We start from the raw sequence: 25351 nt of genomic DNA on the forward strand, positions 1-25351 counted from the left end.
AGCTTTCATCTCTGAGAGAGAGGAGAAAATCAAGCTGCTTCAGATCTGAAAACATCCACAGGTGTTTCTGTCCATCCTTCCACTGTGAGAAGACGACTCAGCGCTGTGGGTCTGAAAGGATGTGTAGCTGATCAAGAAGAACCTCACTGAGAAAAGGAGACGGACACATCAAACAAAGAAGCTGAACGATGGACTGACCACCCCAGTCCAGACCTCAACACCACTGAATGTGTTTGATTACTTCAGAAAATCATCAACCAGCTTCTAAGACTGAACTTTGGAGGTGTGTCTGCAGATTTCTCTGAGAAACTGAAAGTGAGACTGAAAAGAATGGAGGCTGTAATAAAGGTAAAGAGTGACACACTGAACACTCAGACAGCTGAGATTAGATTTAGCTGTTGAGGCTTCTGTGGAATTTTCTGATTAATATATGCTTTCAGATTTTTGCCTGACACTAAAAAATGAATAAGCATTACTAACAAATTAATAACCAATCCACTGATTATGGAAGTCATTAATCACACTAAGAGACACACAGGTTCAAACAATTTTAAACAATCATATGCAAATACCTGAAAACTCCAAGTCAAATTACAGTTATTAGTTGATTTTTCAAGTGAAAATAAATGAACACATCCTGTACATCCTCCAAGGCAGGGGTGCCAAACTCAACTCATTTTAAAATATCTCAACAAGTCTGTGAGCCAGATGTGTTTTTATTTTATCCTTACTTAACATTTTGCCGAGACCCCAACTGGCCCTTCATTATTCAAAATATGGCAAAACTACAACGGCAAAAATTAGGCACTGAATACTTAAACGATTCAAAGATGATTTTAAACAAAAACAAACTGTTTTACATGAAACAATAGATTACATTAGCTCAGCTCACTGTTAAACCTCTTTAGATGACCCCAGTGTACAGCAGGTTTTTAAAACTGCACATTCACTTGAACTGGACACCCAGCATCTATTATATACCATTTATTTTTTTGTTTTGTTTTGGTTTGTTTTTGTGGTGCTGTCCCACAGCGCTGTCCCATTACATTGCAGTGCATGCTGGGACCCGTAGAGCAGCTCATGGTGAAATGGCTAATATTAATAGAAAATTAAAATAATTCTGCAGGCCAAATAGGATTGTGCCACAGGCCTGACTTGTGTTTGACACATGGGCTCTAAGGCATTCTTCTGCAAATTCAAGTGGACAATTTCCATTTATTTGCTAGGAAAATATGTAGAAAATGTGCCATAACTTTTGCACAGGCCATATTTTTTTTTGTTTTATTTTTGCCCAAATATACAAAATTCAGCAAATAAACGTAACTGTGCATTAAACACATAGAAGTGTGTTCTCTGCAGAGGACATGTAACTTATTTTTACTTAGAAATCCAACAAAAACATTAATTTGACTGGAGCGCCCAAACTTTTGCATACATACAACTGTAGCTGCCTAAGACTTTTACCCAGTTCTGTATGTTAAAAAAAGTCAAGAACATTTTTCCTGCTCCTGTAAAGTTTGCATTTCAAAGATAGAAGGTTTTACAGTGACAACATATGTTAACACTGTAATACAGACCACCACTTCTAATAGCCGGTCACGGCAGCAGAAGCCAGTGTGTTTAAAGTTTCTCTGAAGCTCATGAACACTATTTTCCTCCTGAGAGCTTCATAAACATGAAGCCTCTACCTCGTCAACAAGCTTGTACTGTACGGTGCTTATGCTATTTATTGTGCAGTGTGAAGGCAACTGTGAGCATAAAGCTTGACCAAGCGGAGCAGCGAGGTTGGAAAAGATCTCCTCATGCGAAGAGGAAGACAGGAGCCAGGTGGGTGCAGCCTCCCTGAGTTAATCTGACCTAACCGAGCTGCTGTGTGTGTTTATGTGGCGAGGAGTTCAACAAGGGACAGAGACAGAAAGAGGGAGTCTACAAAATTCATAGTAAACCACAAAATCATGTCTTTTCCTACGGTGTATGTGTCAGAATACATCTACCAGGAGGCTCTGACTCCTGACAAACCAGAGAAAGATGGAAAAAGAGAAAGAGAAAACAAACGGAAGAAATAAAGGATGAGTGAGAGAGCAACACAAATATTTTTCATTTCTGTGCTACAGAACTTCTTGTTCACTCAGAGCTGTTCAAAAACTGACCCAAGTTCTAGAAGTCTCAGCCATTAGAATGATCTAGAACTCCAGCACATATTTCTAGAACTTCAGCAGTGTTCTACAACTTATTTAGAGATTTCCAGAACTCCAAAGGTGTCCTAAAACTCCAGAGGAGTGTTCTAGAACCAAAGCAGAGTGCTCTACAATTCTGGCAGTGCTGTAAACGTCTAGGAAAGGAATTTCAGCAATGTTCTACAACTTCTTAAGGGGTTTCTAGAACTCTGGTGGTGTTCTAGAACCCCAGAAGAGTGTTCTAGAGCTCCAGCAGAAATTTCATGAACTCCAGCAGTGTTCTAGAGCTCCAGCAGAAATTTCATGAACTCCAGCAGTGTTCTAGAACCAAAGTAAAGTGCTCTAAAGGTCTAGGAAAGTGTTCTAGACCTCCAGCAGAGATTTTTTGATCTCTATCAGTGTTCAAGAACTCAATCAGAGTGTTTGAGATGTCCAGCAGAAATTTCTAGAACTCCAGCAATGTTCTACAACCTCTCCAGAGGTTTTTAGAATTCCAGTAGTGTGAAAGAACTCCAGTGGTGTTCTAACACTCCAGAAGAGTGTTCTAGAACTCCAGTAGAGATTTAATGAATTCCAGCAGTGTTCTAGAACTGACGCAGAGTGTTCTACAACTCCAGTGGGGTTCTAAAGGTCTAGGAAAGGAATTCCAGCAATGTTCTACAATTTCTTTAGAGGTTTCTAGAACTCCGGTGGTGTTCTAAAACTCCAGCAGAGATTTCACAACTTCAAGCAGTGTTCTAGAACTAAAGCAGAGTGTTCTACAACTCTAACAGTGTTCTAAAGGTCTAGGAAAGTGTTCTAGAATTCCAGCAGAGATTTCTTTATCTCCTTCAGCGTTCCAGAACTCAAGCAGAGTGTTTGAGATGTCCAGCAAAGATTTCTGGAACTCTAGCAACGTTCTACAACGTCTCCAGAGGTTTCTAGAACTCCAGTAGTGTTACAGAAGCTTAGGCGGTGAGTGTGTTTACACTCACTCAATATTCCGATCATAATCGATCATCTGCAGTTATCCGATTATTCAAACGATCATGTAAACCGCACACTCTGCTTTCTTAGATCAGAGTAAGGTCTGGAAATCAGGTTAAGAAATCCGATTAAGAGAGCTGGATTTTAGCTCAGTAATCAGATTTCTCAGTGCGTGTGAACTCTTACTCTGATTTCTTTCAGATTTCTCAGTCTGCTTATGTGCCAAAACAGACAGCAGTACCGGCAATAAGTGAGCAGCGTTGCCGCGAGACACAGCAAAGCACTTTTAGAGCGACGCTGAAATCAACTACATGCTTGACGAAATGAAGGATTTAAATATTCTTTGTCTTCTAAATGAGGTATATTTAAATTTTCAGGTAAAGTGGTGCCATGTTTAAAAAAAAAAAAAGCCATGGCGTGAAGTTTGAGCTTTACATTCTGTTCGTCTTCTGCAAGTCTATCAACTAGTTGCAGAGCAGAATTCCAATTACTGCTTGACTCATGCCGACCTGGAGTTTCCATTATCTGATTACTGAAGTGCATGTAAACACGTTGATTGGATTACTGACCGAGTCTATTAAGTGCATATAATTGCACTCATTATTAACCTGGTGCAGAAATATCTTATTTCTTCTTCCACTATAGAGCCCAGTATAGGCCCCTATAGATTATCTATGTTCAAATTGTTAATCATCTGTTGGATTTGGACCAGGGTGAGGGTTGGGTCTGCATTTTGGGTAAAGTTTAGGATTAGAGTTGGTTTAGAGTTAAAGAACAAATAAGCCTCTTTGGATCTGCTTTCCGGAAAAAGTGGGAAACATCGGTACTATTTGGATACTGGACTGAACTCATTACCCTCTCAGCCAAAACCGACAGAATACTAGCTAACAAAAATCCCGGCAATGTACTGGTGCATATCTGGCTTAGCTATTTTCTGGCAAACTGTGGAACCCTGGGTTATAATTGACTTTGTTTTGTACCTTGAAGTCATCAGGCAGCAGCAGCTTGCAGGTCCTGAGGAAGCTGAGGATGTAGCGGAAAATCTCTCCATCCCTGTCGATGAAGTAGTGCTGCTTCAGACTGTCCAGCACGATGGGCTCGGTGCCGTTAAAGAGACGACTGATCCTGCAAATTAAAACACACACACGCGCGCGCGCACAGTTAATGGAGTGAGGGCGGCCTCCTTCAAATGCATGAAACAATTACCATTTATTTTTCAATTTTATTAGGAGCGAGCCAAAAAGGTATTAGCACTTCGGGTTGAAACAAGAAGCTCAAGGCACATTTCTGGAGCGAAGGAACCTGTTTGAAGTATTTCTTCTCTTTTTTTCTCTGCGGAGAGAATAAAACAATGCCGCATTCTCTGGCAGAGGAGAGAGGGGCTTGGCAGCGGCGCACGTTTACGATTTCACTACTAAGATGTCAATTAAATGAGTCATGCATAAATCGGCCACGGTGACTGTCTACATGTCACGCTGCTAACTGGAGAGAAATGACACTTTTTTTGATGCTGAAAAGCGCCGCCATGAGTGCTTTGAGCGCCGCGCTATTTCCAGCGCCGATTTCAATGCCATTCGTCAGCTAAGGTCCATGACCACTTGTTTGTCTGCCACGCAAGAGCCCCAGTGTTAAACCAACACCTACTGCGCTGGATTTGGTCCCCAGTGAACACTGTATACTTACCCTGATCTCCTGTCTGTAGGTGTCAACGCAACATGGGGATAAATGAGCATGAATGTACAAACACAAAACAGTCTCTATATATAAATTGAGTAATTCTAATGCGTTCGGAATACATTCGTCAACAGAATAGGGTTCAAAACATGATTAAGATAAAAACAGCATCACTGTCAAAATAAAAGCCTGTATTTCCATAATGGTGACTTTTCAGAAGAGAAAAAATTACTTTTAATATACGTTAATGTGGCAAGATCTATATTCTGAGTTTTTGTGAACTTTTATCAGTTTATCTTGAAGTGTTCACACAATGTAAAGCACAGCTGGCATTTTCAAACAGCTGTAAAAAAGAATTTTTGCAAATATAACAAATCAGTGGCATAACGATTCATTTGTTTTTCTTCTTGCATCATTTTTATCTCTTCCTGATGCAACTGCATAAACTGTAAAAGGGACAAAAATCATTTGCAATGGTCAGAATTGAATTCTAAATGCATTAAACAGATCATGATTTGTTAACAAAACAAACTGCTTTAAACAAATCGTTGCTGTCCAAAGAAAAAACATGTATCTCCATTTTTGTTGATTTTTATTTTTTGACATCATGTGATCACAGCAGCTGCTCTTAACATTGTGTAAACATCTGATGGTGAATGGACCAATAGAAATGCTCGAAAAACATTTGGAATAAAATCTCTTTACATTAACTTACATTGAAAAAGACAGTTTCGCCCTCTCCTGTGAAGTTACCATTTTGGAGATACATTTTTCTTTGGACAGTAATGAAATACATTCAATGTTGAAATACATGGGATATTGTCCTTCGACTTCAGCCCCAATGAATGCGAGTGGCTCAGGCAGTGTTCATGAGCTAAAAGTGGACCACGAAGGAAACACAGTGCGAGAGATTTACAAACCACTGCTGAGACTCTACTAATCATAAATCAACCAACAGGTTTTAATTTTTATCACACTTTGACAAGCCAACGCTCTCTATCTGAAAACTCTGTAGTGTAGTTAGCTAATAATCTTGAATAGCCTGATATTGAATTGATAATGGTGAAGACTGAAGCAGGAGACGCCACAAAGAACCCGATTAAGCTCTTTATTTGGAAAAATACACGGCGTGCAGGCTATACCGTGCTTGAAGTCAATGAACAACTAAACTAAACCTCAACTAGCCCTAAACTTACTGGGAGAAGCTGGAAAAAAATGTGGTTTCATCACTGGGATCAGGTAATATTTTGAGGAAATCGTATCCTTCTTTTTGTTTGAATAATTTTAATTAATTATAACGATTCTTAAAGGTGTCTGAGTTGCTGAATCGAATCAGTGAATCAAAATGGTGAATCAAATTGCTGTTTAGTGTATCGAATTGGATCATTCTCAATTCAAAAACATCATTTTTGAAGCCAAAGAAAAAAGAATTGCGAATCACATTTGCTACAGGTTCACAGATTCACACCTCTAAAGCAGATCTGTTTATGTACTTCATCAAAGGCCGGCCAAAACGGGGGTCGAGGGCCAAATTTGGTCTGGGACGACGTTTGACTTGGCTCAACAGAAACCCTAACCCACCCCTTCACCTTTATGGAGAACAATCATATTTTTATCCTACATGTAACTTCTCAAATTCTTATTTTTCTGTTTTACACATAATAATTAAATTCTGAAACGTTGATAGTAAAATATAATAAAAAAGTAAAATAAAATACAGTTTTTAAAACTACCTATCATCTTTTCATGTCTATTATTTTGCCTTTTTGGCACAAACACTGCACTCTGGCACACCAAGACAAAAAATGTGGGCACCCTGCTCCACACAAAGCAGAGGATGCTCTATCATTTAATGAAAAGGTTATCGCTCTCAAAGCCAGAGCAATTACTCAGTGTTTTAATGCTCTCCAGCAGTCAGTATTAATTATTGACGGATCACAGAGGGTAATAAGGCACCTGTTGGCGCAGAGCAAGTCCATGTTTGACCCTTATAAAGTGGGCTGAAAATGAAAGAGAGCGAAATTGAATGAGTGAAAATGTGAGAAAGAGTACGGTGAGCGAGTGCGAGTGAGCTAGAGAGAGAGAGTAAAGGTGAGAGAGAGAGGGAGAGAGAGGGAGGGTGTCCGTGTGTGATGTTGGCTATGGGGCCCCATCATATCCGAGGATGGAAATTGCAGTAATCTGTAAGCTTTCATGGCCTGTGTCTCCCTCTCGCCTTAAGACACGATGGGGCACCTTCTTCATCTCTCCGCTTCTGTGTGATGTCGTCCCCACCTTTCCTCTCCTCTACTCTCCTTTCTTCTCCTCTGCTGTCCTCTCTTCTCCTTTTTTCCTTTCTTCTCTGCTCCTCTCCTCCTTTCTACTCCTTCCCTCACCTCTCCTCTTATCTCCTTTCCTTTCCTGTCATCCCTTTCTCCCTTCATCTTTTCTCCCATCATTCCCTCTTTTCTTCTACCCTTTCCTCTCCACTCCTCTCTTCTCTCATCTTCACATTTTCCACCTTCTTCTGTCCAATTCTCTTCTCTCCTCTCCTTTCATCTCATCTCTCCTCTCCTTCCCTTTCTTCCTCACCCCCAGCTTTCAAGTATTTGTACAATTAAAGAGTGTGAAGAGAGTTTCTTTTTTTTCTTTTTCAGTTTTTCACACGTACAGGCACCGTCTCCCCTGGTGGGGGGAACTTCTCCCAAAGCCCAGTTTCATCCCCCAAACTTCTGAAGTTGAATAGCAGAAATCGCTATTTGTTTGCAATATTAAACTATATAAATATACAACTATAAAGTAGAAAAAGATGCAAGTCATTTGATGAAAGATCAAATCTGTCAGCACTGCACTGTATAAAATGGGGGTTTTACCTTAAAATTGTTTAATTTCATGCTGTGTTAAAATTCTGATTATTTGAATGTCAAATAATAAATTATTTGAACTTCAAATAATAAATTGATGGGACATGAAACAGATTCCTGTTCTGTTAACTTATTATTCCAAGTACAAATAAGTCATTTTTAAGGCAGCCCTTTAAGTTACTCTTTTACATTAACATGCATTTTTAGCTATAAATGACCTTCATTAGCTATAGTTGCGTTAGCTTTTGGTAACATTGCTGTTACTTTGGTAGGACGACTACACTGTAAAAACTTTCGTAGTTCAACTTAAAAAAATTCTTTATGCGGTAAAAATTAAATTACTGGTTTTACTCAATCTACATAAATACTCTGAATGAACAAACTTCTTTTAATCAAAGTATTTTGAATAAAACTTGAATAAAACTGTTAATTACTGGTTATCCCCTTGAGGCTTAATTTAAAACCAGTTAATTGTCCGCAACCGTCTAAGTGTTGGTCCTGTTATCAGGAGATCGCGAGTTCGGTCCCTGGTGATGTTACAGCCATCTGTGGCCGGGAGTCAAAGACAGGACAACTGTCCAAGCTCTCTCTGGGTGGGTAGGATGGTCGTCCAGATTTTGGTCAATTTGTGTTGCAGTTTTATGATATAAATAAAAAGAGGCAGGTAACTTCACTCACACTGTATCTCAATGCTATCTATCTATCTATCTATCTATCTATCTATCTATCTATCTATCCATCCATCCATCCATCCATCCATCTATCTATCTACACCTGTACCGAAACGCTGGAGTATAATTACACATAACTCATTGTACTCAATAGCCGGTCACCTCCTACTTCCGATGTAGCACTTTTGGACTCATGTTACTTAACTAGGCAGCTGATTTAAGAATTTAAAATGCTACTCTGTTCTGTTAAAGAGCAAACAATGTTATTTATATAAGATTTAATACTTGGATAAAAGTATTAAAAGAAAGTGCTGGTGTATTTCATGTATTTATTTAGCTCAGACCATATGAGCTTCAGGTTATTAAAAAAAAAGGTAATAAAAGTTCAGCCATTGATTATGTGAGGATATTAGGAATTACGAAAGAAATCCTTAACAGGCCTTTCAAAACTGCAAAACTTTAAAAAGAGTTTTAGATTTTAAAGCTATTCAGAAGGTTCACTGCACATTTTATGTCCTCAGGAATCTTAATATTCCTGTTCTATCAACGAGCCAATCTCAAGCACACACTGTGTGAGCTAAATAAACACATGAAATAGTCCAACAGTCCAAACCTGAAGAATTCCTTATAAAATAATTTATATACCTGAAATCTGCCTGTTTATTAGGGGAAAATAATTGAATGTGACTATAGAGCATTGGGCCTCATTCACCAACAGTTCTTAGCAAGCAATTTTTTTATCTTACACCAACTTACGCAGGACCTTTCTCAAGAGCACAAGAAGAAATTTAGATACTGGTGAATGAGGCCCACACTGTATAAATACCAAAACTGAAACTAAACTAAAACTGAACCTCTCGCTGCTGGTGTCCGGCCACGCCAGCCATGTGTAGGGTATTTCTGGCCAACAGTAGTAGTCTGTATTCCCTAATATGACATTTGATAAGAACTACACTTCCTGTCACCGCCAGACTCCCGCTCTGAACTCTCTCCAGCCAATGGCGGGCCGCCGTGTTATCACCGTGACGATGTAATCTCCTCTTTAATCATAGTCGAGGCTGTCTAGGTCAGCTGACCACGTGCCGCGACCTCAAAGAGAAATCACAAGAAAGTCAAGATTCGTTCAGGCTGTTCCCTCCCGAGTGCTTGTCAAAGCCTGTTAGGAGGCCAAACAGCAGAGAGAGAGAGGGAGAGAGAAAGAGAGAGGAAGAGAGAGAGAGGGAGAGAGAAAGAGAGAGGAAGAGAGAGAGAAAGAGAGAGAGAGAGAGAGAGAGGGAGGGAGGAAAAAAGACGTCAACAGGAGACTCAATGCACACAGCTGTGTTTGCGCTGAACGTCTAAAGCTCACAGACAAAAGGAATTGAATTTCCATTACAGTCCTTTCTCTCTCTCTCTCTCTCTCTCTCTCTCTCTCTCCCTCTCTCGCATGCTGTAAAGCTCGGGCAGGTGTGGGAGGAATCCCTCCACGAGGAGTATCTGTCCACCTCTGTCAGTAACTTTTGTCTTACGCTGTTTGAGAACAGTGACCCATTTTTAAAGACGCTTTCTCTCTCTCTCTCTCTCTCTGTCTCTATCATTCTCTCTCGCCCGCTTTCATTGGCTGAGGTTCGGAGGGCGATATTTCGAACATCCACGATCCGTGAAACAGTATGATTATCAAACGTAGTAACAAAACAAACAGCGTTATCTTATGACAGCTACGTAGCTTCCACCAGCAAACACTCCGCTCTTGTTTAGTCTATTTTAAGTGATGCATTGATACGGAATTTCTTAGCTGATTCAAATGATTCGTAATTCATAATTTGGTTCGATTCAAAACAGCTGTGTCTCTATTCTACATATCTTTCATTACAGTAATAATAACTGAAACTGTGCCTTTAATATATTAATCAAACCAAAAACAAAATTCAGGAGATACGCGTCTTAAAATTGAAAACACAGTTGTTGGATTTTTTGCTGTTTTATTTATGTTTTTGAATGAAGCATCAAGAAGCTAAATAAAGAATGACGAAAAAACACTGTTTTATTGATCAGATCCTTTCAACAGGGCAAAACTGAGCTGACTATGCAAGAGTACCGTATATACACTTGGTCACACAAGACACGTTTACATGCAGCCTAATAATCTGTTCATAATCTGTAATCAGAATCTATTCAGTCGGATTGGCAAATATCTCTGCATGTAAACACAGACAGTGACGTCTATAATCTATTTTAGTTATGCTCTACACTTCAAGCTGCATATTGTGTTTCCAAGTGGTAATAAACCTGTGGAGGAGAAGTTATTGGACGTGGCTTGACTTCTGCATGGACAGTGACAGCAAACATCCCTCATAGAAACCATATAACAGTTCCACACGGCCGATACTTTCACTGTTGATCCGCTGTTGCTCGAACTGTTTGAACGCGCCTGTGCTGACCGACACAGGACAGCAAAGGAAACAGTGCTTTTAATTACTATTTCTAACTTTTGTTGCCATTAAATTTATCACTAAAGTATCCTTGTCCACCTTTTAATCTTTGTTTATTCCTTTTTTGTTCTTTCAGACAAAAACAGAAACTTTTGCAAATTGTAAGGGGTTGAAATTTTCTTGAATCCTTAATTTTAATTAGAGGGTTTAGCATTTTAAAAGTACTATAATTGAGACTTTAGAATGCCATATCCATTCAGACTGGATTATTAGCAGCACTGAAATGCTGAACAAACGCTCTGCTTTATAGAGCCCCAATGTAATACAGTGGATACCAGCTAATATATTAGCCCTGAGCTGATGTACTAGCCATGAGCTAACATGCTAGCGACGATACAAAGATACAACACAATTAAGTCTAATTACAATATAATATGTTGTAATCCTAAATTGGATACAATAACTGATAATTAACATGGTGTGGCTGACAATATCAATAACCAATAATTTATATTTTTGGCATTTTAAAACAGGTTCACACTATAATCCACATGTTTTGAGCATATTCCTAAACCAAAAATATCCACACTTCCTAATTTACTGACAAGTAATATGTCAGCCACTGATATATCTCGCTATATATAATTTCAAATCTAGTTTAATTTTTAAGTTGGTTTTAAGTTCACTTCTTAATTTTCTTAGACATGGATTAAGCCTAATTTTGGCCAAACCTGGGGCCAGATTCACAAAAGTGTCTTAAGAAGGAAAATATTCTTAAACGTGTGCTTTTTTTCTTAAATTCAAAAAATTGCAAAGTAGCATCCAAAACAATGAAGATTTGCTTGAGATAATATTTAAAAAATAATTAAGATTATCTGAAAAGAATATCTGAGAACATTTTTTCAAGAATTGAATTAAAGAACATTCTTATGAACTTCTTCACAAACCTTCGCAGTTTTTTCTTAAGACACTTTCATGAATCCAGCCCCTGGAATATCAACTGTCAAAAATCCTATTTAGTCTAGGCTTAGGCTTAATCTGAGTCTCTGAGAGTACAACTACATCCAAGACTTGGCTTAATCTGGAAAACTGCCCTTTAATCTGATTATGAGTCAATGTCATAACAATCTTAACAGAAACGTTCTTTACTTTAATGTACATTATTGTAACAAGAAGTAATTTTGGAGCAATTCTATTGGTTCATTTATCACGAAGCCTTCACAGTTTAAAGAGCAGCTGATGTTTTCAAACAGTAGGAAAAAAATATGAAAAATAAAAGAAGGAGGTTTTAATACGACAATACACATCACAGTCTGAGAATACTATGATTTCTTCCAAGGTTGAGCGAAAGAAACGTCTATGCTTTTATCTCTCGGTCAGATTAAGAAGCTCTGTCTATATATGCCAGTCTTTCCCTTCACTCACTCTCTCTCTACGTACCTCACCCTGTCTCTATTGCTTTCTCTCCTCTCTCTGCCTCTATTTCTTTCTTTCACTCCCTCTGTTTCTCTCCCTCCCTCTCCTTGTCCCTTCTTTTCCCCCCCTTCTCTGGAAATCGATGCAAAATGCTTTATAAAAAACCAATACTCATCTCCCTGTTGTGCCTCAGGTCTTCCTTTCTCATATGCTCTTGCAATTCTTCCAGCTAGAATTTCACCATACGCCTGCAGGCCAACTCTGTTTTTCATCTCCACTTTTTTAAAAAGCAATTAAAATGCTGCCTGTTTTTCTTTTCTTTCCCTTCCCTCCCTCGCTCCCTCTCCGTCTCTCTGTCTCCATGTTTCTCTCTCTCTCTCTTTCTCTCTCTCTCACTTCTTCCTTCTCTCATTCTTTGTGTGTGCCTCTACATCTTCTGCTATCTTTTACTTGTTCCTATTTCTCTTTCTCACCGTATTTGTCTCTGTATCTCCTTCCTGCTCTCGTTCCCTCTTTCTCTTCCTCTCTCTCACTCATTCCCTCACTCTCCTCCTCTGTCTCTCTTTGTATGTGTCTCTGTATCTTCGTCTCTCTCCCTCTCCTCCTCTTCCTTTTGGTGATTCAGTCGCTCCTGCCCACAGTACCTGAGTGGATGAGACTCTCTCACAGATAGACCGAGAGAGACAGAGTGAGAGGAAAAGACAGAAAAAAAGAGACAGAAAGACAGAGAAAGACGGATAGAAAAATACACAGATAATAACAGAGTGTGAGAGAGAGACAGATGGAGAAAGACAGAGAGAAAAAGAGTGGGAGAGACAGACAAAAACAGACAGATAGAGAGAGCAACAGATATACAGAGACACAGACAGACAGAGACGGAGAGGCAGACAGAGTGAGAGACACATAGATAAACAGGAAGACAGACAGAGAGAAAAAGAAGGGTCAGAGAGAGACAGACAAAGAGAGACATTCAGAAAGAGAGATGGAGAAACAGAGATAGACAGAGGGAGAGAGACAGACAGAGAGACAGACAGACAATGAGAGACAAAGACATTAAGAGAAAGACTGACAGACAGATAGACAGAAAGAGAGAGACAGACAGAGACAGAGAGTAAGACAGACAGATAAGAGAGTGAGACAGACACCCAGACAGGCAGACAGAGACACAGAGAGAGAGCGAGAGATAAGACTGAGAGATAGGCAGAGAGCAAGACAGACAGAGAGAGAGCGAGACAGACAGACAGACAGAAAAGACTGAGATATAGGCAGAAGGCGAGATGGATAGAAAGAGAGACAGACAGAGAGAGAGAGACAAACAGACAGAGAGAGAGATAGAGACAGGGGGGCAGCTGAGTCCGTGTGTGTGTGTGTGTGTGTGTGTGTGTGTGTGTGTGTGTGTTGGGGGAGGTCACCAGTCTGTAGGTAAAGCCACTCATTCAGCTCCAGATGTCAACAACTGGCTCTCACTCCAGTCAAACACACAGCTCAGAGTCGGGGGTGAGCTACGGGTCACACACAGATACACAGACACACACACACTCCTCACTACAGTCAGACCCCCAGAAGACCACTGTACTGATTAGGACTGCACAATATCCTGTTTATTAGTGGTTACCGTGATACTGACCTTTGCAGTACTAATACTGTAGTTAAAATATGCAAGTCCAGACTGTTTAGGGATGCACAGATATGGGAATGGTGAGGCAGCGCTGATATCCCATCTTTTCACATCTGCCAATGCCGATGTATAAACATAATAGAACGTATAATGTATAAAGTATGGAAATTGGGACTAGATTCTCCTGGAGAAGAATTACATAGAAATGTAATATTTCGCTGCTGTCAGAAAAAAACGTATCTCCATTTTTGTCGTTTTCAGTTTTTGACATAATTTGAAAATGCCTGTTCTTCTTTAGATTGTGTGTAAATTTCGTGATGAATGGACCAAAAGAAACGGCCCAAAATGACTTGGAAAAAAGTCTGGTTCCATTGACTTACATTAAAGGTAGAGTATGTTTATGTTTAACCCCTTCAGGTCTAACAACTACATTTAGTATGAAAACTGTCAAAGAACTGGCTCTGATTGGTCCAGGGTCGCAAAGAAAACTTGCGGTTTTCAGCAGTTCCTACTGCTGTAGGAACAAAACCTCGAATCTCTGTTTTTGTCGTTTTTCAGTTTTTGACATAATTTGAAAATGCCTGTTGTTCTTTAGATTGTGTGTACATTTCATGATGAATAGACCAAAAGAAACGACCCAAAATGACTTGGAAAAAAGTCTGGTTCCATTGACTTACATTAAAGGTAGAGTATGTTTTTTCTTTCTCCTGTAAAGTTACCATCTTGGAAATATGAGGTTTTGTTCCAACAGCAGCGATTTATATCTAATTTCTAAGGTTATGAATAAAAAAAATGCAAATATTTTAGCAGAGTAGCTCAGCGTTACTTAAACATTCTGCTCTTCCAGACTGAAATAAATACATTATCAAATATTAGCTTTGATATATCGACCAAACCAAAACATCTGTTTTCGATTCCGATATTATTCCGATATCATCGTGCGTCGCTGAGGCCCTTATTTTTTCCATTTTCTCTGTTAATTTTTTCGTCCCCTCGTGTTTGATTCATGTTACAGACAGATTTGCACTGTTTTATGGTGTTTATTGTTCGCTAATTTGATCTAGTGAAAAGATATTAAATATGACATCAATTTAATTTAAAAATGAATTACTGAATACAGGAATTTGTTTTGGGGTAATCAAACTCATTTGTGTAATGAGAGTGAGATCTTTGTCATCTGCATCACCATAAACAGGCCACATCTGATCTAAAAACTGAAAACACAGAAAATACTGTTATACTAGTTTGAGCTGAATGAATGTTTACAAAAGCTCAAGCAGATGTGCATCAGTTTTCCCTGTGTTCCCTTATTTACAATGTTTCTGAAAAATGTGAAATGTCTTCCTATCAAGATGCACTGCAAGAAATACTGAGTCGAGTGACTCTGATACATTCAAGAGATCATACACAGGAACAGAAAGCCTTAAAACCCATGTGTCAAACACCAGGCCTGCGGGCCAAATCAGGCTCACCACACAATCCTATCCGGCCACAGAGGTATTTTAATTTCCTATTAATATCGGCCTGTTTCACAATGTGCTGCACTACAGTCCCCAACAAGCACTGCAATGTAATGTGCTCCGACTTTCCCACCCCAATAACAATCTATGGGACAGCGGTTACACCTCAATTCTACATCAGTCATATCACCAAAATGCATTTCAGCTACAGTTTAACCAATATAAACACCTAACATTAGCTCAGCAAGTCTAATGAAAGGATGTCAGGTGTCTAGTTCAAGCAAACAGGTAGGTTTAAAAGACTGAGCTCCTGGGGACATTTACATTTTCACTATTTAAAGTGTCCCTGTAATATTATAAGGTCTACTACAATTGTCTATATTTTACTTTTGAAGTTTTTTGCACATTTTAAATAAACATTGGCCAGTTCCAGTTACAGCACAGCAACATTCATTAAAAATGATGAGATTTTTTAATATGACCCCTTTACTGGTTGAGTTTGACGCCCCTGCTTCAAAACATTTGTTAAAGGCTCCAAGTGTTTGACATGGGCAAGATACCATATTGCAATTACACTGCTGCATAATCAGATTTGGTAGTCACGCGCAAAAGTTTTGATTTTCTAAGTGAGTTAACACACACTGTACAGGGAACACGCTTAAATATGACATTTATTTCTGTGAATTTTAGTGCATTTCTATTTATTTCCTGAGTTTAACATATAGGGAAACATAAAAAGTGCCACACATTTTATGTTCAGCGTATTTATAATCCAGCAAATGAACATTATTTGTGGATCTTCAATGTATCATGTCTAGAAGTGTGTTCTCTGTAAAGGATGTTTACTTATTTTCCCTTACAAAATCAACAAAAACATGTCATTTAACTGGGGAGCTCAAACATTCGCACACATTAAACTGTCAACATAATATTAAAACACTATACTGTTTTGACTAAAACTATTTTCATTTATTTGGACTATGCAAATATCTCGATTCATCAAAACACCCTGTGATTGGTCAGAGCAAACAATAATGAATCTATAATGAGAGGCTCATTTGCACTTTGAAGCACTGAGCAGGTCTAACTCTGTATACAAACAAACAAAGAAATATTTCCCTGTGTAAGATTTTATTATTTTACTGGTTATTTACTATGTATTGATTGTATTGATTGTAATGAGCGTTACATGAAACTGAAGAGACTGTTAAGGTAAATAGTTATGAGAAATATGATTGCTTATTACTCATTAAAGCCCATGTCTGAAATTTTAAGGTTTATTTGGTCCATAAATTCTCATGAGCACAAATCTGTAAACTTTTCTTCAAAACAAATCAAAGCAAATGGCTAAAAAGAGAGTTTTTAATCACTTAATGTATCATTTAATTCAGTCTTTTGGTCACGTGACTTCTGTTTTAACAATTTAAGAGAAAATCCAGATTTGACAGTATGAAAATTTTATGTAAAACAAAATTCAAATGAGCACTGTTAATGTTCAACAAACTTTCATCACTTTCGACCAATCAGAACTGCTCTGTGGCATCTTTCCTTCTGCTAAATTTAGCTGTTTGACTCAAATATTGAATATTAAAACATAAATATTCCTAACAATGCGATGATAATTAGCAAATGATGCACTGCGCAGCCTTACTAGGACCTCCGCAGCCTCCCGACACCCGTCCTCCAAAGCTGGGATCTAACTAAAGTCCAGATTGAACCTTTTTTCCCCAGCGATTCTGCAGCATGAGCGATGGCCCGAATACCCACGTGCCTTCGCTGAGCGTCACCACATGTTCGTTAGCTCTGATTCTCTTCAAGTTCCCATCTGTCCCGCATAACTGATCTCTGTCAGGAGCTCTAGCCGAAGCCTCTGTGCTCGCAGCCAGCCCTGCCTGCGGTCTCCATCAATGTTTCATGGCCTCTGTCTCTCCAGCCCGGCCGGGGGAGCGCAAGACTAATGCTGCCCCATTAGTTACTGCACTAAGTTTCTCTTCCCTCTCTGCATTATTAACAGATCAATCTATTAAAAGACATCATCAACTTAAAAGTCCTTTAACCTTGTTCTTAGCTGTCGCCCGGCCCCTTCTGATGCCTGGCTGGCTCCTCTTCTTTAACCCCTTCAGGTCTAACAACTACACTTAGTATGAAAACTGTCACAGAACTGGCTCTGATTGGTCCAGGGTCACAAAGAAAACTTCACACTGCCCGTCACATATTTAGAATTTACGATTTATTTTAAATATTTTGCTGCTGTAGGAACAAAACCTCGAATATCGTTTTTGTTGTTTTTCAGTATTTGGCATAATTTGAAAATGCCTGTTGTTCTTTACACTGTGTGTACATTTCTTGATGAATGGACCAAAAGAAACGGCCCAAAATGACTTGGGAAAATGTCTGGTTCCATTGACTTACATTAAAAGTGAGGAATGTTTTTTCTTTCTTCTGTAAAGTTCTCATTTTGGCGATACGAGGTTTTGGCATTGCTGAGATTCAGCTATAATTAACTCTGCTGTTATTCTAATTTAGACCGATAGTTAGTTAAATCTGCCTTTGTGGATTCATTCATGACAAATCAGTAGATGGATAGAGCGTGGCAGATGTAAAAAAAAATATTGGAATTAACAAAAAAATCCACTGAGAACCCAGAACTGACCACTTCACCTACAATAACTTCACTCATGTTCAGCAAGAACATCAATGCTTTCACAACAAGAGTCCCATATATGTTTACCTGAATTAACTGAACAGTAAAAGAACCTACTGTGTTTAAACTAATTATTAATAATATTATATTGTTATTATTATTATTATTATTATTATTATTACAAGTCATTGATGTTGTGCTTTATTGTGACATAGGAATTAATAATAAACTTTGTCTAAGATGCACTTAAATGAATGAATATGTAGTTAAAATTTATACACAAAAATAACTGCATGACGATTTTTTCCCTGCAATTTTTAACTGGACCCCCATGAAGAAGACCACTAAGGCTAGTGTCCTCCAGGTCATTTGTGGTCTAAAAAGACAATGAATTTCTAACAGTGTGCATTTGATTTTTTACTCATTTCCATACTTTTATACACAACCAAATTCAAACTTTCACTTGTTTTGTTAAAAATCAGATGAAAGACTGAATTTAACAAAATAATATTTTAATTAAATCATTTTTTAACCGTTTGATGGGATCGGCTTCTACAAATTTGAGGCTCAGAGAACATATGAACCATAGGAAATGTACGGTTTCAGATATGGACGTTTGGTGGTTTAACCGCTCGTGTGCTGGAACGCAGCTGTAGCGTTTAGTTATTTTTCAGAGAAACAAAAGAGAAGGTGGCACAAATGAGTGGCTGCAGTGTGAAAGCATAGCCTAAAGCTACATGATAAGGAGCTCGAATGTTAGCGGAGACGCTGCTTTCTGCTCCCTCTGTGGCAATACATCACTACAGCTTGCTGCTTCTTGCAAAGTGCAGAGCCTTGCACTGAAATCTGAAATACTGTCGACCCCGTAACAGAAAAAAAAGAAGCAACATCATAAATAGTGATGATAATGATAATAAAGCGCTGTTACTCTAGTAAACACTTAACAATGCATAACTCTCTACCAAACATTCAGCTCACATCTTTCTAGCTAAGGTTTACTTTTTCTATTTAGAGGTAAGTGGCACAGTTGGTCAGTGGTGACGTTTCAGTTGCTCTCTATTCAAAGACTGTACACTCGTAATAAAACCAATACTATTTTACAGACAACCAAGAGATCCAGTGTTTCACAACTGGGGCTCAATCTGTCATTGGAAAAGCGGCCAAGAAAAACACCAAACGTAAGAAACATTTGGTATTTCATATCAGAAGCATAAATAAAGCAAAGTCGTCTTGCACTTCTATTAAAGTATGAATGCAAACTGAGATGTTTCAGGCCTTTTTCCTTCCCTCCAAACTTCCAAACTGCATCAGATACACTCATAACTTGCAGCCTCTGTGAAATGCATTCCAACAGACTCCCGACAGCCTGTGAGGGTGTATTAATTGTGACAGGTGGGCTGCAAAATGCCAGTCAAAGGGAAATCTGCAGTATGTTCGGTTACCTGATACAACCATACAGCTCAATGTATTCTAAGATCACTCATCTTTAATATCAGTTTGTTTGTCCATATTCAGTTTTGTTTTAATGCAATACAAAAAGCAGCGTAAGAACTCTTATTTTGAAATGTGTAATTGTGTTCATTCAACATAACTTGATAAACGTGTAATGGTTTCAATATTGCATCAAAAAGTCATAAAAATAACTGTTTGAAACTTAAAACCTCTCACTCTTCTAAGCATCCTTCATTTACCGATTTCCACAGTGATCAAAACGACATATATTTGTATGATTTATAGCCCAGTTGTGCTTTTTTATAAGCTCACTGTTTTGCACAAGGACATGCTGCTTTGCAATCCTTTGGGTTTTTTTTTAAAGTGTATTTTTATGCCAAACCAGGCTGTGGTGTAGAGGTGGGCGATATGGCAAATAATATCGCAATACAAATTTCCATGATACATAATATCTCACGCTATTTATTTTTCAGACATCTGATCAGTTGGAAATGAGAAAAAAAGTGCTACATTTAAAAAAATACAAACAAAAACTGAATATAATGATTTTTATTCAATATCTGGCAACGTGTGCTGCACTAAATCCAGCTAAACAGGACTAATTATGCCCTCTTTATAAAGGAACATGCAGTTGGTCAGCGCTCTCTACTGAGGATATCCACGACAATATCCACGATAAGTTGAGAAAAGTATATTATATTGTGTTGTGACATAATTTATCACGATCGCAATATATATATTGTCACACTGACCAGCCCTACTGTGCAGTGTCTAATCAGAGCTCTGTACAATCAAGACATTTTAACACATAAAATATCAAAAATGGTATCAAAGCTGAAAATGTGTATCGTCACACCACTACTTAAAATGTGGAAAAGCAAATGTGGCCCTTCACTGCATGTCATGCACTTGATTATATCACTTTTCCAGCTTTAGAATGAAACATTTTCCCTGTATAAATGTTGCTAAAGCAATGCAAATGAAATCACAGAGCATAAAGGGTAAAGCGTGTAAATAAAGTGGAGCTTTTAGATTATACAAAAAAAAGTTTAAAAATTAAAATGAAAACAAAAACTGAGATTGAAGTGACAACAACAAAACACTTCAACTTACTGGGAAACTTTAGTTTTGAAATGTACCGATTACTCTAAATTGCAATCGGTGAAGTTTATTTCGCATGAAACAACAAGACTGAAACAGGATGAATCACTTGGAAAAAGACGAACGCTGCCCCTGATGAGCACCCACTTCCACCCAGCTCAGATGGTCTAATGTCCTAAAGCATCTAATACAACCAAACAGCTTACTGCACCTCATTATATCACTTAATGTCCAGTCCACAGACCCGAAAAGCATGCATAATACTTGAACTTGCTTAGAAACTTATTTTGGAATACAGTTTATTTAGCATGTAAGTTAAAAAAACAGAACTCCAAATAAGAGTAATTGTTATTATTATATGGAAAGAAATGCACTGTTTCCCTGATGGGACCCCCCCACGCACCCACCCTGTCCGGGAACAGCTCTTACCTGGAGTCCGGGTACTTGGTGAGAGTGGCCAGGCTGCTGGTGTACATGTGCCCGCCCACGTCGATGTGGACTGGCGCGTTGGCTTTGGTGAGCTGCGCGGGCAGAGGGATGCCCTGCGCGGCCAGAGGAGAGACCGGCGAGCGGCTCAGAGAAAGGCGCGACATGCTCCTCCCTTCCTGCAAGCACACGAACGGGAAAGCCATGAGGACGACAGTGAGCGCGCGCCAGTGTGTGTGCGCGAGTGAGTGAGTGAGTGAGTGTGTATGTGTGTGTTTGCGCTTTATCCTCGCGCAGCGGCTCTAAACGACGAAGCACGTTTGCATGTTTTTTTTTCCTGGGACCCCCTGAGGGCGGGAATGAAAACCGTGTTTATTAGCGATGCGGAGACACGGACGCGAGGTGTTCGCCTCTGGGGAGGAGAGAGAGAGAGTGAGGGAGAAGAAGGGAGGGAGGGATGGAGGGAGGGGAGGAAAAAAGAAAAAGAAAAAGCCTCCGAGTTTTCTAATTAAAGGTCGTGTTGGTTAGACGTGATGCTCGAGAAGCACTAAGCCAACGTTCGCAGCTAAGCAACCGTTGCTATGCATTTTTTCCCGCCAGTCGCTTTGAAAAGACGCGCGAGGGTGAACTTACAGTGGGCTGCTCTGACTTTGTTCAGGGTTTACAGCACACTGAGGGCGTTTGCTCGGTGATCATGAATGTTTTAGACCTCAGATGTCCGAGTCGAAGGGGAATGAAGGGATGGACAGGTGCCAGATCTCAAACAGCTCGGTGTTTAACTCGGTGGTCCACCCTCGCCCCCCCTGCAGCTCGCCTTAATGGACTGACCTGACAGCAGCGGCAGCAGCTTCCACTCACCTCCCACAACACAGCTAATCTTAACGGTTAGTTAGGATTCCAACGTTATTTTTTTCACCACCCGTATTCCAACAAGCCCCGCCTCTTGCGCTCGGATTGGCTAGTGTATCCGCTCTCCTGCGCTCGGATTGGCTAGCAGCGAATCAGCGCACTACTTGAGAGCGAACTATTAGCCATTCACAGCGCAGAAACATGGCAATCCCTGGGGGTTTGTCTGAAAACTGGTGGGAGAAAAAGCTCTACAGCTAATACAAAACGGCACTAAACGTTTTTAACAGGTCGACATACAGCGTGTTCTTAAAAATATAACAAAATTTACGCCCTTATTGTACGTTTTGTATTAAAATGTTATTAAAAGTTCTGCTTTTTTTATTCCAGACTGCACCAACGACAAGTTCCTCCGGTCTGTGTCTGTTGCTGTTCTCCACAAACGATAAACAAAAAGCAGCTGGTCAGTTTTTAACGCTACAAGCGATCAGCTTTAGGCTAAACTGCCTATTTTTCCAGGGTGTTGACTCTGCAGGTGACCAGCTAATACCAGTTTAATGATTCTCGTTTAATACTATCCTCAGCTTAATATTATCTTCAGTAACAGTGCTCATTTAAAGGGCCCATATCCTACATTTTTTTGTATTTTCCTTCTCAAAGCTCCACATCTGTGTGCATCTTCATTTCATTCATTTTCAATTCATTTTTGCATGACCACCTCTTCAAACCTTTGAATTAAACAGGCTATGCCTTTAAGAGTGATACATGCAAATGACCTCTGATGGCTCCTCTGTATTGTGCCTTATTCAAAATGCAGGCTGGGCTGAAACAGTCCCCATCACTTCAGCATGAACGGGGCCGAACGGGGCTGAACTGCTGCAGGCCGAACAAGCAGATGTATGTAAATGGGTTGATTTTCATGACATCACAAAAAGAGTGCGGACAGACTGAGAGGGGACTGTGGATGTTTGGAAACTTTACCACTTTCTACGTAGTACATCAAACTCTTCCAAAGCTAGAAATGTCCAGTTTTCCATGATATGGGCCCTTTAAAGCTACCTTCAGCAATAACGCTCATTTAGTACTATTATTCTGCATAGGATCGACGCTCAGGCTGCTCCATACATGTCATATCCCAGCGAAAGGAAGCACTGAAGAAAGTTCCAGGCGTGTGAAACGATCCCACTTCTTCGCATAGCTACAGGGGATGGTAACCAAACGCCCTGATAATAATGCTGGAGGAATCTGCTCTCTCTCTCTCTCTCCTCTCATACTCCAATGGGAGGAGTCGCTATGCGTGTATTACACTACATTCAGATGCACTATAAAAGCTACTTTACATGCTTAACTCCCACGACCCTGAAAGCTAATGCGTGCCTCTTTATCAGCAACCTGACATCTTTTCTCGCCCGTTCTCTATTCTTGATTTGACCTGGTTAAAACAAGGTTACCAACAACCTTAAACCTACTGAGGACTTACTGAGACAAAATTGCTTCACATAAGGCTTGTCTAAATGGTATAATCACCCAAAATATAAAGTATATAGGTTAAAATCGATGGTAGCACTTTAGAATAAGACTACCCTTATAAATCGTTTACGAATGGATTAAAATGAGTTCATTTATGGTTATTAAATAGGTCATAAACACTTCCGAAATCATGCATAAACAGCCATAACACATTAATAAAAACGGTAAAGGAGACCTGTTGTACTGATGTGATGAAGCAGGATGATCAGCAAACATCAGAATATGAGGTTTAACAGTATAAATGAATGTGGGCTCACTATTTTATCTGTGTTATAACTTCTTATTAATGATTTTAAAGTATGTATGACCTAATTGATAACTAATAACCATTAATAAACTCATTTTAAACCATTCATAAACCCTTAACAAGGGTAGTCTAATTCTAAAGTGGTCCCAACTCCAGTTCAGAGTTTAAATGAGGAGCCCATTCTTCAACAAAACGTATAACACCCAGAGAAACACTTCTAACTATCTGCCACATATTTCTGTACTTGATCTCAAACGAGCAGTTTGTGCTGCTGCCCTGCGGGTAGCCTAAATTTTGATAATATTACAACATGGCGTCTATGCTCACTGATATTCACCTAAAATAAAAACATGCGACCGAGATGAACATCATGATATAGCAGGCTGATTGATGTTCGCTTAACAATCGCTGAAAAAAGGTCAGGCTGCGGTGGGAAAAAGTGAGTGGAATAAAAGAAAAAGGGCTCCTCGTTGGTTTTTAAAGCCGAGCTTTAAGGTTAGCAGCAGCAACGACAACACACCGCTTCACTAACATTACCATCAACAGTAACGGTAGTTAAGCTAACGTTACAAACACGCCAGAAAAGGGCGAAATTGGGATTAAAAATCTCGGTCTGAGGTGAGATTAAGATAAATCCTACCGTCTCGAACATCGTAGGAGTCCGAAGGGATCCCAGACAGGTCGAGTCAGTCCCGGTCGAAATGGTTTTTATGGCTTAAAGCTGCTCCAAGTTTTTAAGTGTTAACGTTAGTTAACGCCGGCACCGTTTAAAAAGGAGCTAGCTAACCTAGCGCTAACCTAGCAGGCTGGGTGAGGAGCGGAGCTGACCTGCCCCCACCGTAACCTGTCACAAACCCCGAAAAACCGCCTCAAAACTGCGCTGAAAGCGTGCGTATCCGCCGCTGATGGATCGAAAAGGGTCGCTGTGGCTTTAAAAAAAACCTATAAGCTAACGCTAGCGCAGCCTCGACTCGCTCTGAGCGGAGCGGGGAAGAGAGCGAGCGAGTGACCGAGCACGCTTACCTTTAACACGGCGCGGATCTCTCCTCAAGCCCCGCTGCTCTCTCTCTCTCTCTCTCTCTCTCTCTCTTTTTATCTTCTTTAATACTTTATTGTTCTGTCGTTCTGCTCACTGGCTCCGTGTTTCAGACTCAGAAAATAAAAATAATAAAACCTCCCCAAAAAAAATGAAACTGCCGGGGTAAGAAGAAGCCAATAAATCCGTGTCTAAATAACAGAGCAGGAGCTAAAACTGAATTCTCGCTCCGGGCTGCCCACACGCCTCTGGGGCAAAAGGATTAGGCTACAATTAGCTCAGCCCCACTCTCTCTCTCCCTCTCTCTCTCTCCCTCTCTCTCTCTCTCCCGGGCTAATTTATTTATTTTTTTATTTTTTTTACCCTCTAAAGATGAAAACGTGATTTTCTCTCTTGCTCGGATGATGATTCTGAGTCATTAGCGTTTGTATGTGCTGAGTATTTTTCGCCAAAAAGAAAGAAAAAGAAAGTGGGAATCGCTTCAGCGGGGGGTTGAAGTTCTTGTGCCCGGAGAGCGGAGGGGGAAAGCGGGCAGCAGCGGCAGCGGCAGCGGCAGCAGCAGCGTAAGGCGAGCGGCGCGCCGTTCAGCCGGCTCACAGCCGAAAAAAGCCGATTTTAATCGGTGTCGTTTCGTCTGATGTAACGTTTCCCCGGGCGGTTTCGGCGAGGCATACATTTTCATTCTCTTAAATAAGTAAAATCAGGGCACGCTCGCCCCCCCCCCACCTTCCCTCCTTCCCCACTTCCACACAGCCATAACACAGAAGAACTTGTTGATAAAAGTGACAGTAGCAGAAAGAAATCACGGATTTTTTGTCTCTGAATATGTTTGC

At 39.8% G+C, this 25351-nt stretch overlaps 1 protein-coding gene across 2 annotated transcripts in view; it reads right to left on the reverse strand.

The window, feature by feature from the left end:
• Positions 1-24836, reverse strand: part of LOC118818335 (BTB/POZ domain-containing protein kctd15) — a 53912-nt gene extending 29076 nt beyond the window's left edge. The window contains exons 1-3 of one of the 2 annotated variants that reach the window (XM_036585567.1): positions 24506-24836; positions 20863-21038; positions 4124-4268 (exon numbers count right to left, since the gene is read on the reverse strand). In XM_036585567.1, the coding sequence (XP_036441460.1) occupies positions 4124-4268; positions 20863-21026 (309 nt within the window). In that variant the 5' untranslated portion in view covers positions 21027-21038; positions 24506-24836. Of the gene's footprint in view, positions 1-4123; positions 4269-20862; positions 21039-24122 lie in introns of both variants that reach the window. The other variant, XM_036585566.1, reaches the window with a different exon arrangement.
• Positions 24837-25351: the final 515 nt, after the last annotated feature.

Source organism: Colossoma macropomum, unplaced genomic scaffold (genome assembly GCF_904425465.1).
Source record: "Colossoma macropomum unplaced genomic scaffold, Colossoma_macropomum, whole genome shotgun sequence".
NCBI classification, from domain to species: domain Eukaryota; kingdom Metazoa; phylum Chordata; class Actinopteri; order Characiformes; family Serrasalmidae; genus Colossoma; species Colossoma macropomum.